The 14,501-nt window shown below is 36.0% G+C and overlaps 1 protein-coding gene across 1 annotated transcript in view; it reads right to left on the bottom strand.

The window, feature by feature from the left end:
* Positions 1 to 463: 463 nt before the first annotated feature.
* Positions 464 to 14,501, bottom strand: part of CPED1 (cadherin like and PC-esterase domain containing 1) — a 295,598-nt gene continuing 281,560 nt past the window's right edge. Inside the window, exon 22 of the mRNA XM_061197986.1 lies at positions 464 to 2,099. Coding sequence (XP_061053969.1) covers positions 1,860 to 2,099 — 240 coding nt within the window. The 3' untranslated portion in view covers positions 464 to 1,859. The remainder of the gene's footprint in view (positions 2,100 to 14,501) is intronic.

Raw genomic sequence — 14,501 nt, 5'->3', positions numbered from 1 at the left:
CTCTGCCAAGGGGTCACTGACTATATGGTGTATACCTCCAGTAAAAAGGAAAAAAAATATACTCTCTAAACACAGACTATTAATAGTAAGACATTTATTAATTGTATTATTACAATTGTTTCTAAAATCCATTATTATTGCAAAGGTGAAGAGGTAAATGCAAAGCTAACCTCAGTCAGAAGTGTATTACAGTTAGGTTGACAGTAAATTACAAGAAACATCCACTGACTATAAATCTGTTACAGAATATGTAATACTGTACATTAAAACAGGATGGAGAAGCTACATGAATTGGCAACATTTTATATCATTAAAAAACCATTGAAAACCTAAAAATGATGCTTGCATATAGCTGCAGATACTAGAAAATCTTTCATTTTAAAAGTTAATTCTGTACCATTCTTTTAAAAAATTTATCATCTGTCAGATGCAGGTATGTATTGTTTATATCAAGTGATATTCGTGCCTAGATATAATTTAAGACCGTTAAATATAAATTCATATTTACTTTCATATAAAAATATATATAAAAATAGGGTATTTAAAGGAGGTGGATATTCATACTAAGGAACTGATCAATCAAAATAGTTTTATGTTTTTGTATAGTAATGAAATTGAGGTATCCGTACATTTGGCAATTTCAGCTAAATCCTGAATTAACCCTCTCAGCCTTTTTCCCCAAAAGGAAAATAATCCTTTAAGAGCCATTGTAACTGTGAGATGTTATCTCACAACAAAGCGTTTGTACAATAAAAAAATTTACTATCTTAAAGTATAGAAGAGAAAGTTCTCAGTACTAGGATTAGATATGTTTTACATGTATGCCACAGTTTTATAAAAAAATAATTATATGTCTTTTCTAAATCTGGATTAGATACAGTTGTTCAGGAAAATCAAAATACAGTTACTAGTAACAGAGTAGTATTTGTGGACATATACAAATGCTTTCTGGAAATAAATGCCTACGCACTTGAGAATGCTTAATCCTTTGCAAAATATTTACATAAAATATAATTGCAATCTTAAATTATATAGAGCTCTAACAGCAAACAAAAGCTTTCTTAAGTAATACCATCAATGAAACATAATAAAGTAACCCATGAAGAACTAGATTTTGTTTCTCACTTTGAAATTACATATTTAATCAACTCAGACTGCAGTTACCCATCCAAGTTCACAGACAGGCTAGGAGGGAATGTTTATGAAAACTACGAAGAATGCAAAGAAATATATTGGTGTTTTAACTGTAAAATATTACACTTCCTATCTCTTTCATAGAATCTCTTAGAATTCCCTGGAGGAGCATTACTATTCTTTTCCTTTCAGTTATAGAATGTTAAAAATCTAGGAAGAAGCGGTTTTCATAAGCATTGGATTCACAAAGCCTAAAGCCTCGTCAACGCCATGTTTTCTCCTGGTAAAGGGCACAAGCGTAATCCCCACTTGCAGGTGTAATGTAATTCCTTTTTCCCCTTTCCAATACTAAGGTAACGATAAAGATGATAAGGCAATACTCAGGAGCATTATCTTTTCCCCCCATGTTTCAAATGTCTATATTTCTCTTTATTATCACAATGTAATACCCAGGCCACAGTAGATCTCGTTTATGATTATACTTCAGGTCACCGTTTTCTAGTTCTGTCTTTCATCTTGAAACCAGCTGATTTCCACGTGCACACCCTAACTTTATAAAGCTGTAGAAAAAGAAAGTGTTACGACTCTTTTAGCTACGTGTGCATTGGTGTGTGCCGGTGTGCCGGTGTGCCTCAGCATGGGTGGTGGAACCAAAATACACAGAATGCACAGGATTTGGCTGCTAAACCATCGTCCGGGCGAGTGACTTGAATCCTACTCCAAGTTCAGTCCTTCTGCAGAGTCTGCACAGTTCTTTCCCTGGCGCATATCCTGCTGAGAAGGATCTCAGAGCAAACCTGATTAACTGGACCTCTGACATGATACGGTGATTGAACATTTGTTACAGAGTCTTGTTGTCGTTGTTGTACTTTGCTTCGATTGCTGAAATATTTTCCCACAATATGATTTCTTGATCGTTTCATTTTAAGAAAGTGATATTCTTTGGATAATTTTGATTTCACTACCTGCAAATAAAGAGCAAAAAAAAAAAAAAAAAAAATAGTGAGGTAAAATCAAGGACATTTAAGACCTGCAAAGAGCAGGGTACCTAACTCACAAACTTGGAAAAAACACCTCTAGCACGTGGATGTTATAGATGCTGCCCAAAGTGCACGAATATGATTGACATGACCAAGAACCAAGGTAACTTATCTTTCAAAAAGGACCAAGGTTGAAATTAGAATTTCTGCCCCTTTTCTCACCTCAGGGCAGCTGTCTTTAATGCAACTAAGGAGTAGTCTCAGACAGTGTCTCTGCCACACTGCTGTGTGTGTGTGTGTGTGTGTGTGTGTGTGTGTTTAGGCCAGATGCTAACATACAGAGGACACTGACATGCCTTTGCTGAGTCACGGATTCAAACATAGTACTCTAAGCCTGTCATGGCATCCTTTTATAGAATGATCACTACAACTATTTTCAGAGAAAAGAGAAAATATTTTTGCATTGCACACCCATAAGCTGACGTTGTTACAGTTAGTAGTTTCATTTCTCTGGGCACTTAGTAAGTCATGGAATCTGAAGGAGCAGCCTATGCTCTATTAAGCTAATAACTTTATAAGTGTTTGTACATATGTATAGTTTTACCTTAAAATTGTTTTGAATAGGCAGTGTAAACATTTATAAAGCATAAAAGAGTGTAGAATAAAAAGTTTCCTCCCCATCTCTGCTCCTCACTTTCAGTCACTCAATAGCCTCCCCAGAAGCAACATATATTATAGTTTCTTTGGGATTCTCTTCGTGGATAGTTTATGAATATTAACACACACACATAAAAACAAAGAGGCCATATTTATTGTCTATTTGTACAGTATGTAAAAATTTGCTCTGGTGAAATCCTATAATTGTCAGCTTTAATCACTGGGCTAATATACCTCAGGGAGTTAGCAACAAAAGTCAGAGAAAACGAGGTGGGGACCCAGAGAGACTGGGGGACGGGAGGGTTGAGAAGTAGGGAAAAGAGAAAATACCGGCAAAAATTTTTTGGGTGTGTTTACAAATTAATAGCAAATCTTTAATTTCATCTAATTAATGCAACTGTAAGACATTTTCAGTCACTATGGACACATTATTTATTACTGATGACTAATGAAAGCAACACTAGCACATATGGATTTTTAAAATTCTTTTGAGGGCTATGTAATGATTTAGGTACATATTTTTTGATCCCATATAAAAGAATGCAATGAAAACAGTTCCAACAATATAGAATATTTGAAAAAAGTAGCATGCGATCTATTTTGAAGGTAGGTATTTTTAGTTATGTCGTAAGTGAGCGGGAACCATTTTAGAAGAGTTGTTTGAATAGAAATTCTGTAACAGTCTACCCCGAAAGGTTAAGAGCAGTGGTCTTTAGGTGGAGGAATTATAGGCAATTTAAAATGTATTCTTTGTAAATTTTTGGTCTTGATTTTTTAATTTTACTGCAATGAATGTGCATTACTTTGTAATCGTAAAAACATTGAAGCTATTCCCGTTTTGAAGAAAAATATAACAGGAATGCCTTTTAAAGCCAGTATACCCTGCTAACCCCAAATAAATGAATTGTTTTTTTGTAACTATGGGAGGTTTGGCTTTTCATGATCAGGCCCTCAGATGAAGTAACTCTTAAGTAGTTCAGTGAAATCAGCGGGTTGTGGTGAGGAATCCCTATGGATCGTAATTTACAGTTCAGTCTGCAGTTAACCACTGATTAATATTCCAGGTCCCAACGTTGTAAGTTTCTATTATGTGCCGCTCCTTCTACCTCTGTTTGGTTGTACAACAACTTTAAATATGATAGGCTGGGGAGGTGCACCAATGTTTTCCTGAAGGTTTTGTCCATTTTGGAGAAGGTTTGTATTCACCTATAGCAAGATAAGTGAACATTCTTAAGGAAGTTTACTTAAGGAAACACTGAAGCGTAAATATTACAGTCAACCCTGAAAAAATATTATTCCAATGTTCTGAAGCCAAAATAAGGTTAATTTTGTTTATATAATGTTATCTTAAGTTCTGGCTTTTTCAATTGCCTGATGATTTGCATGCTAATTACATGAAAAATATAAAAAGGTTCATCCCAATGCAAAAAGGTCATATTCCTTAAAATTTTTAATGTTTTGTGTGATTTCAGGGTTGCATTTAATGTTGCATTACCAGTGTTGGATAATGCTAGTTTAAATGCTTACAGCAATCTTGAAAGTGATTCATAAAAGGGATATACAAAAAATACCTATTTCCAGTGTATTTGCTGAAGCATGTAGCTTCCACTTGGGAGTACTGTCAGTATTTTGCCAGATCACAGTGGGAAGGTTGATGATATACTTCTATTTTTAAATCACTAAGGTGATCTCTGAGAAAGGAAGATGGAATGATGGCGTCTCCGCCAGCTTCTGAGGACCAGCCTAACGCCTCCTACAGGGAAAGCTTCTATTATGCTATATGAGATTGACCCCTACACAGCCATGCCAGGGATTGGCCCAACAATACCTAAGTCAGTTTGTTTCCTTTGAAAACTATTTTTCAGGAAATAATCAAAGATAATGAGTTTCCCAATTCCTTTGTTAAGCCAGTATCACCCTGATGAATCCTAAAAGCTGACAAACCTACAGAGAAAGAATGATTTCAATTTTGATTTGTCAAAACACAGACATAAAAAATCCTCCCAAAATGTTATTGCAAATGGAATCTAGGAGCATTTAAAGAATCTAGCAGTATTATGGGCTGTATTACTAGCACATACAATTTATTTCAGGAATGTTAAGCTTCAATATTATGAAATATTTTGTCATAGGAGATTACCAAAGAATTATTTGTAGCTATATGATTGTTTGCCCTGAAAACTCAAAGGAATCTACAGTAAAATAAGGAGATATTTTAAAGTTAATATTTAAAAATTATATAGCTTTCTATATTCTATCAATAATTAATAAGAGATATATTAGAGAAAAGATTTCATTACAATATTAAAACAACTTCATCAAGTTCAATGATAATCTATAGGACACAGGTGAAGAATGCATCAAAAATTTAATGAGACATAAAAGAAAACATGAATAAATGGAAAGACATAACATGTCAAATCATCCCAAGTTAATTAAAGAGCTATTCCAATTTTAATCACAGCAGGATTTGGGGGTATGTGACAAAGGAATTCTAAAACAGATCTTAAAGAATAAATGTAGTAAAATAGCCAAGACCTTTTGGAAAGAAAAGAAAGCAGTGATGAGAGGATACTTTCAATACCAGATATTCATTCATCAACAGGACTTGAATCTACCATCAACCTACCATGGACTCAGTTTGCTGGCTGTATAAGTCAACTATAAGCAGAATTCAATACTGAGGTAGAAAAAACAGAAATTTTCACACTGCAGGTTAAAATGTATTTTATAAACTGCCTGTTCCCTAAAAATTTTCATGGAGAAATAAGGTAGTTCTAAATAGCACCCAATTTCATATAAATCCAGTGACCATAAATGTTGACAGCCTAATAGTTTTAATTACACGGGATTAAAATCAAGAGTGTGTGTTTAAAATGGAGCTAAGTGCCAAACTGCTAATAGGGTCTCCAATGAAGAAGGGAGTGAAAATTGAGGGTGTGTGTGTACTGTAAAAACAAAAGTATTTTTGTTTTTATTGTATATACTTATTTAAAAATGTTTAGCATTAGCAAGAATTCATGTAATCCTTTTATAATAGAAAAGCAGTAGAAGAGAAACAAAGTGATGCTGCATCTTACAAAATTAAAATTTATGATTTATTTTTGCCATACAATATCCATCTTTCAATCTTCAGAGTTCTCCGTGTTAGGGAACACATGGAGTAATTCAGATATGGTCCCTACCCTCAAGGGGACTATATAAAGACACATGTCTAAGATACTTGAAGTAAGAACAAGAATGAAATGACTTCAAAGACATTGTCTGAGACTAGATCCCCAAGGTCAGGCACCACGTTGTTCCCGTGTAATGAATAGTTCCTTAGTAAGTACATTAAGGAGACAGTGTTAATTTATGGTGGCCATGATAACTTGTTCACACAGCTATTATTTCTTTGAACTTATTTGTAAAATTTGGTGTCTGGTATTGCCGTCAAACTGCTATCTCTGAGTTTCAAAATATTACTGTATTTTACCTACTCTTATTGACTCTAAAGTGGAGGAAGAGGAGTTAGCTACATTTTTAAGTCTTGGAAATGTTATGCGAGTGAACGATGTTTGATACCTGTACAGTAAAGAGCGAACTATTTCTTTCCTTTGATCTTACGTGTAGAAATGTGCCCATGTGAGTCCTTCCAAAATCAGAGGACCATTTGGGGTTACTAAATTCCAACTACAGTGGCGATTGGAATGTGGCTTTGAAAGAGAGGCGTTAGCAATACAAATGTTGGGTTTATCTCTGGGGCATAATAATAGTAAACAACAAAAATGAGCTATTAGAAAACAATGGTGAAAGATTTAGGTCTTGAACCAGAGACAAAGGACTCTAGATGTTTGTGTACAGTGGTCACCTCAATCAGAGACAAATACTAACGTCTTGATGCTTCCAAACGCTTCTCTAAATCTGGGTGCATACGACTCAACAACTGAGAAAGAGACGTATCTACCAAGAGGAAACAGGAACTACTACATATGGTTAATAACACATACCCATGTGATTGGGGAAATGTTTACATTGCTTGAAACATGAGTGTTAGCTGGAGTTGTATTGTTCTTTTTTGCCACTTTAAAATAATCCAAAGTAACTCCTTGTCTTTAGTTTTGTTGTCATTATTTTCTTTTTGTGACTTTGCTGTGTCAAATTATAGTTAAAATTAGGAAGAGAGAGTGAAGGACAATTGGTCTCCATAAAGTGTGATAACCTGTTAGATCAGCATTGTTCCCTAATCACAAGTATAAGTGTAATAATAAAAAATTTTTTTTCTCACAGCAATGTTCAAATTTAGATTAAGTTACAAATAGGAATAGACTTTTAAGTAAAGATTATAGTGTTTCAAAACAGTAATAGATTTTTATTATAGTATCTATGGAAACTTGGAGAGGAGTAATTTCGGAGCTGGAATCAAGGGCTGCAATGGGGATAAGATATTACAGGTTATGTAGATGATCACATTTTTCTGTGACTCAGTCCAACAAAAATTCTGTGCTTTGGTGTGTAGAAGTGACTTTTGCTTTCTCTTAGGCTTCTTATATGCTAAGAGGTCTCCCACTTTATGATTGTATATCTTTCCACATCTCTATATAATTAAGGACTTGGGCACACAGACATTTTAGAAGGCATACAAATGCCCATAATTCAACTTGACTGGTTTGGGTCAATGGCTATTGTAAGACTTCCCAAACAAATGAAAAAGTGTTATAAATTACAGGACAAAAGTACATGGCAACTTTTACTATTAAGTTCATGTAACTTCAACACTCAAAATTGATTTCACATAAATTGTCATCAGAATGAATGTGTTACCATGTCAATTAATTGCTGCATCTAAAATCACTATGAATTTTCTTTTTTAAAAATTTAATTTTATTTATTTTTATACAGCATGTTCTTATTAGTTATCTATTTTATACTTATTAGTGTATACATGTCAATCCCAATCTCCAAATTCATCCCACCCCCCCCCGCCCCCGCTGCTTTCCCCCCTTGGTGTCCATACGTTTGTTCTCTACATCTGTGTCTCTATTCTGCCCTGCAAACCAGTTCATCTGTACCATTTTTCTAGATTCCACATATATGCGTGAATATACGATATTTGTTTTTCTCTTTCTGGCTTACTACACTCTGTATGACAGTCCCTAGATCCATCCACGTCTCTACAAATGACCCAATTTCATTCCTTTTTATGGCTGAGTAATATTGCATTGTATATGTGTACCACATCTTCTTTATCCATTCATCTGTCGATGGGCATTTAGGTTGCTTCCATGTCCTGGCTATTGTAAAAAGTGCTGCAGTGAACATTGGGGTGCATGTGTCTTTTTGAATTATGGTTTCCTCTGGGTGTACGCCCAGTAGTGGGATTGCTGGATCAGGTGGTAATTCTATTTTTAGTTTTTTAAGGAACCTCCATGCTGTTCTCCATAGTGGCTGTATCTTTTTTTTTTAAATTTAATTTTATTTATTTTTTCATACAGCAGGTTCTTATTAGTTATCTATTTTATACATATTAGTGTATATATGTCAATCCCAATCTCCCAATTCATCACACCACCACCCCCCCTCAATTTACATTCCCGCCAACAGTGCAAGAGGGTTCCCTTTTCTCCACACTCTCTCCAGCATTTGTTCTTTGTAGATTTTCTGATGATGCCCATTCTAACTGGTGTGAGGGGATACCTCATTGTAGTTTTGATTTGCATTTCTCTAATAATTAGTGATGTTGAGAAGCTTTTCATGTGCTTCTTGGCCATCTGTATGTCTTCTTTGGAGAAATGTCTATTTAGATCTTCTGCCCATTTTTTGAGTGGGTTGTTTGTTTTTTTAATATTGAGCTGCATGAGCTGTTTATATATTTTGGAGATTAATCCTTTGTCCGTTGATTCGTTTGCAAATATTTTCTCCCATTCTGAGGGTTGTCTTTTAGTCTTGTTAATAGTTTCCTTTGCTGTGAAAAAGCTTTTAAGTTTCACTAGGTCCCATTTGTTTATTTTTGTTTTTATTTCCATTACTCTAGGAGGTGGGTCAAAAAAGATCTTGCTGTGATTTATGTCAAAGAGTGTTCTTCCTGTGTTTTCCTCTAAGAGTTTTATAGTGTCTGGTGTACTATGAATTTTCAAAAAGCCAATATAAAAGGGGAAAGCTTGGTGAATTGGAAAAGTGTCAGGCAGATTACAAGCAAATACCTTTTCTAAAACTGATCTTGACTTGAATAACACCCAAGGAACTTCTGATGTGGTTCCAGATCCACAGAACAAAATAGAAAACAATTTTCAGTGGTGCAAGTGTTCCAAAATCTCTAGACCAGATTAGGGGGGAATGTTCTGATTACAAATGTGTTTCACAATCATGGGTAGGGTCTGAGGAATGAGGGTAATGGTTTTTTAAGGCTAGAAAACATGAGCTTGACCAGGCAAAACCTGCTAACACAGTCTTTTAAGATAAATGTATACTATTGAAGTACTTTTTATTTGGTATAGTCATTCTGCATTCAATCCAAGATCCAGTCACAAAAGTTATGACCAGCTGCAAAAGTAGTTTAAGAATTCACAGAAATAGAATAAAAATAAAGTGACAGACAATAGCTAGAAGCCAGTCCTTATAATTTCATTTCAGGAAATCATGCAATTTTTACAGATAATAAGGAATTCTTTCATCTACCCCCCCCACCCCCAATATTTAATTATGGCCACATGAAACAAGCTATGTTTTGAGTGAAGGGAGTCCAACTTCTGAATGGGTCAAAGATGCTGAGGATTAGAGGGCAAGACTAAAGTTTTCTTTAGGAATGAGGATTTGTTTTTTTCTTTTTGTTTTTGGTGTTTCCAGATATGCAATGTCTCTGTCTCCCATCCTACCTCCAAATCTTCAACACTTTTTACCAGACAGCTGAGGCTTTTTCATTCCTGTCCCCAGTCAGAGCTCAGTTCCTGACTTTGGGAACAAATTCTGCTCTGAAGTGGGAAGATTCATTAGAGGGAACTACAGATCAGTAGTTTACCAATTTCATGTTAAACTGTTGGTTCTATCTTGCACTTCTACGCAGTTCCCCAGAGACTAACTCCCTGTCTTAAACTCAGTTTCCTAAGTGGGTGAGTATTCTTGTAACTGGATTCTTGATACTATTTGAATAACCTTTGTTAGTCTAATTGATTTCAAGCTACGTTACTTCCCTGCTCTATTTAGATGGACATGTTGTGTCTTGGAATCTATTTTGATCTTAACTCACAGGTGTTTGTTTCCATCCATCTCTCCTGAACTTAGAATGTTTATTTAAGAATATGGCACTATTGGGAGTTCCCTGGTGGCCTAGTGGTTAGGATTCTGAGTTTTCACTGCCGTGGCCCGGGTTCAATCCCTGGTAGGGGAACTGAGATCCTGCAAGCTGCACAGTGCGGCCAAAAAAAAAAAAAACTATATATATATATATATATATATGGCACTAAAATGTTATTTAGAAAACGATTTGTGTGGACCAACATTTCTCACTGCTGGAATCATTGTAGGGATTTGCCCAGCACTATCCTGGCCTTTTTAAAAGAGATCTTCTACTAGGCCATTGCATTTCTTGTCAGAAGAGCTCTCCAGCATCCTGTCTGAGGTGGCACATGACTGATTGCTGGTATTTAAGGGGCTTGGGGAGAAGTTTAGGGACTCTACTTTTCAGCAGCCAATTTCACTTTCGGCTTTCTGATTTCAGCTTCTAGATTAGTTTGCTCTTTGCTTTTCCTGTGTTTCTGAGTCTAGACTCTCTGCTGTTCAACTTTAAAAGAAATCATATGTATGGGTGTAGGTTTTTGACTGCATGGGTTGGGATAATGGACTCAGGGTCCACCAGTTTTGCACACAGACTTTTAACCAATTGTTTTCTGACGTGTGCTGTAGCCCTGCCTTCCTCAGCACGTGGCTCCTTCAGGTCTGAGCCATTCAGAGGATCCGTGGGTCAAGGGTGCCCCTCCTATAATTGGTGTTTCTCCTCTCTAAGCACTTTATTTTTTTAGGGAAAATATGAACTTTTATTTTTAAAGCTAGGAACCAATATTTAATATATTTTTTAGTTTTTATTGAAATTTAGTTAATTTATAGTGTTGTGTTAGTTTCAGGTGTACAGCAAAGTGATTCGTGCATATATATATCTATCCTTTTTTAGATTCTTTTACATTATAGGTTATTATAAGATATTGAGTATAGTTCCCTGCGCTATACAGTAGGTCCTTGTTAGGCACTTTACATTGTAAATTCCTTTGCAGGCTAAGTCAAACTTCTTAAAATGAATTCTGTCTGTTATGAGTTATTTCTTATTCTGTCTTTTTTTGGGTGGTGGTGGTGGTGAAGATTTATGTCTTTAAAGTCTTTTTCGTGGAGTTTCAAGTGGAAGAGAAGATAAATGCTTGTGGTCAATCTGCCACATTTAATCTGTACTCCAAGCGTGATTTTAGACCTTATTGTCTATGCTAGTTTTCCCAAAGTGTGTTTACTGAGGTGTTAATAGCTGTTATTAAAAAAAGAAAAGTGGTTCTGTGGCCAACATTTTGGGAAAAACTGGGTCAAATTAAGCTAAACCGTTTCTTTGCTGTAAGGGCTTTCGGGATCATTTAATATACTAATACTATTTAAGAATCCTTAAAGTGGAGGGGGATACAGTATTTCCCAAACCCCAGATCCTGTTTTCACCAGGCTAGAACCCTAAAACCTAAAGTAGGAAAAATGCTAATCAAAGCAGTTCAAAGTCCATCTCAGCTTGGCACTTAAAGGTTGGTAGTGAAACCTCCAGAAGTGAGCATTCATTGCACAGAATATGAGATGAAATAGTGATGGGTCAGCATCTCTTTCTAAGGCATGTTGACATTCCATGTTCCAGTACTGCAGAGGTTGGGCTGGATAACTGCCTCCTGGGGATATAGTACCAGTGCAATGTAGAGTGACTGACACTTTTCTTTGTTCATCCTCCATTATAATTGTCCTTCTTAAGAGAGATACCCTGATGTTATTGGGTATCCACCATTCCATAGAGGATGGTCCCTTTGGAAGAGGATTTTGTACCAATCCATCTCAGGAAAGGTTGGACTCCATTATGGCTAATGAGTTCATTCTCACCAGGTACCGATCTTGAATCTAATCGGCCACTAGAAAAGGCTAGAATTCACTTGCAGATGGAATGAACATGAATTATTTTACACAGAAAGGACTGTTCAGAATTATCTTCCAAAAAACGGGGTGTGGGAATGGTAGGTAGTGAAAGCTTCTGTGACTCTTCTTTAGTTACAGAGCCATTGAAAGATTTCAGGTGACACCATTCCATTTGCAGTGTAGAAACATTACACTTGGTGGGGGCAGGAAAGATGAACTCAAGTAGTTCAAAGTGAAGGTTCCAAGAGAAAGATATTGTAATAGTCTAGGGCAAATGAATGACAGGGAAGAAGACCTTCCATCTCACCTTGTTCATTTACCAGCATCCTACCTATTTACAAGTGTTACCAGCATCCTAACTATTTACAAGTGTCCTTGACCTGGTCCTCTCCCACATTGTCAGGAGCCGTCCTCTACCAGTCCTACCCACTCCTGAATACTCACTCTACCCCTTAGTATTAACTATTCCCCCTCTGCCCATAAACATGCCAAAGCTGTTCCTCCTATAAACTGTCCCTAGATCACTTTCTCTTCTAAATCCAATATCTTCCCCTCTTTCTTATTGTTACTTGTTGAAAGGTTTTACCTTTTCTCACTTCTTATACCTCTTCATTCTATTGTAGTTTACTCCCTGCCCTCAATATTTTACTGAAACTACTCTTAATATGGTAAGAAAGGACCTTATCAATGCCAAAAATCAATGACTATTTTAAAATCCCTGTCTTAATAGAGTTATCTATCACACTGGACAACATTAGCCCTGTTTCGATCTCTCCTTACACATTTTCACTTTTTGGTTTTCCATGGCACCCCACTCTACTAGAGCTTTCCTCTAACAGTTTATTCTCTAAATTCAAATGCTCCTATTTCTCCCAACTTGGCTTAAATATTGGTGTTTCCAAGGGTTCCTTCCTCAACTCTTCTTACTCTTCTCACTTTCTTTGGATGATTTATTTTCATCGTTTCGACCATTATCTATTTTCTGAGGACTTCCAACTTTTTAATCTCCAGCCCCACCCTGTTGCTCAAGCTTCAGATGTGTATCTCCAACTGCCTGTTAGGATGCTCCACCTGGATGTCCCACAGGCATCTCAAACACAATATGTTCAAAACGGAATTCATCTTTTCCCTAAGCCTGTAGCTTCTCAGTTACTCTCTGTCTCAATTGCTGGTTCAGTTCTCTAATCCGTCACCCAAGTTAGGAATCATCTTTGATTCTTCCTACTCCCTCATGCCACTCATAAGATCTACAGATACATATTTAATAGGGCTTCTATTTGTCTGCTTCTCTCTTATGATTGCTGTCTCTGTCCAGGTTTGGGTGAGCCTTTATCATCTCTTACCTGACTTCTGAAAAAGTCTCCTAACTTCTCTCCCTGGCTGAGTCCTTTTCAAATCTTCCCTCCTCATGGTTCTCAGACTTACTTATTTGAAACAAAGATGCGATCATCTCACTTCTCTCCAAAACCTTTCATTGACTCTCCATCTCTTAGAGGATAAAGTCTAAGCTCTTACCATGATCTGGCCCTAGCCTACTTTTCCCAGTCCCCTTTTATAATTGATGTTCTACAATATACAGAACTGCTTGTGATTTCCTGAGAACATCAGGTTATTTCAAAGCTACTTTGGTTCACATTGTCTTAGGGGTTGGAATGGTTCCTTCTGCTATTATCTTACTACTTGACTAGGACCAACTCATCCTTTAATAATAAACTTGGGTAGTTTTCAAGGAGAGGTTCACTCAATCCTCAGATTGGATTAGGTGCCCCTTCTTGGTATTATTACAATACCTTATTATATCTCTTTAACGTATTGTTTCATAGTATGGATTTTTATGCCTGACTCTCTGACTACAATGTGTTAAAGGTAGAAAATGTGTCTTATTTATTTTTGCATTACTGCTGTTTAGCTCAAGAACTGGACTCAAAAGATAAATATTGGACAATTAAGTAAAAGAATAAACGTGGTCGAGGCAATTGGAACAGAGTATAGGGGAAAGACTTGGAAGAATATTTATGAGGTAAACAGGATTTGGTAACTAGAGGGTTGGAAGTTGCTAGGGGGCTGAAGAAAGATAAGGAGGAGTCAAGGATGACCCTAGCTTGTAAATGACAGTGCAAGAGAGTAAATTCAGGAATACAAGAGAACAAGAGAGCGTAAGGGGAATATTAATTCTCAATTTGGAAACATGTTGAGTTTGAGATGCTTATAGGAATTCTACAAAATGTTTTCCTACTTCATTTGACAGCAGTTAGTACAATGCCTACATAGACACTCAAAAATTTGTTGAATTAGATTTCTATTACTAATTTATTAAAAATAGCCATGCTGATAGTTAAATTCTGGGGTCTGCTATGTAAGATAACTATACTTGAATCAGTTATTTTTTCTTGAAAAGTCAATATTTCAGTTTTTTAGACAGATGAATTTAAAGTTTTTTTTCTTCAACTGTGTTCATAATAAACTTTGAAAGTTTGAAGGAAAAAGAGAAAACCTTTAGGTCCACAATACAGAAGGAAAACATTTCTAGGCCAGATAAGCTTTTGTTAATTTAATTAAGATTAAATAATAACAGGAAATCATCTCTGGCAAAGAACTGAAAAC

The sequence above is a fragment of the Eubalaena glacialis genome, chromosome 8 (assembly GCF_028564815.1).
Source record: "Eubalaena glacialis isolate mEubGla1 chromosome 8, mEubGla1.1.hap2.+ XY, whole genome shotgun sequence".
Classification (NCBI taxonomy): domain Eukaryota; kingdom Metazoa; phylum Chordata; class Mammalia; order Artiodactyla; family Balaenidae; genus Eubalaena; species Eubalaena glacialis.
Note: the sequence above shows the minus strand (reverse complement) of the source record. Positions and strands in the feature narration are given on the sequence as shown.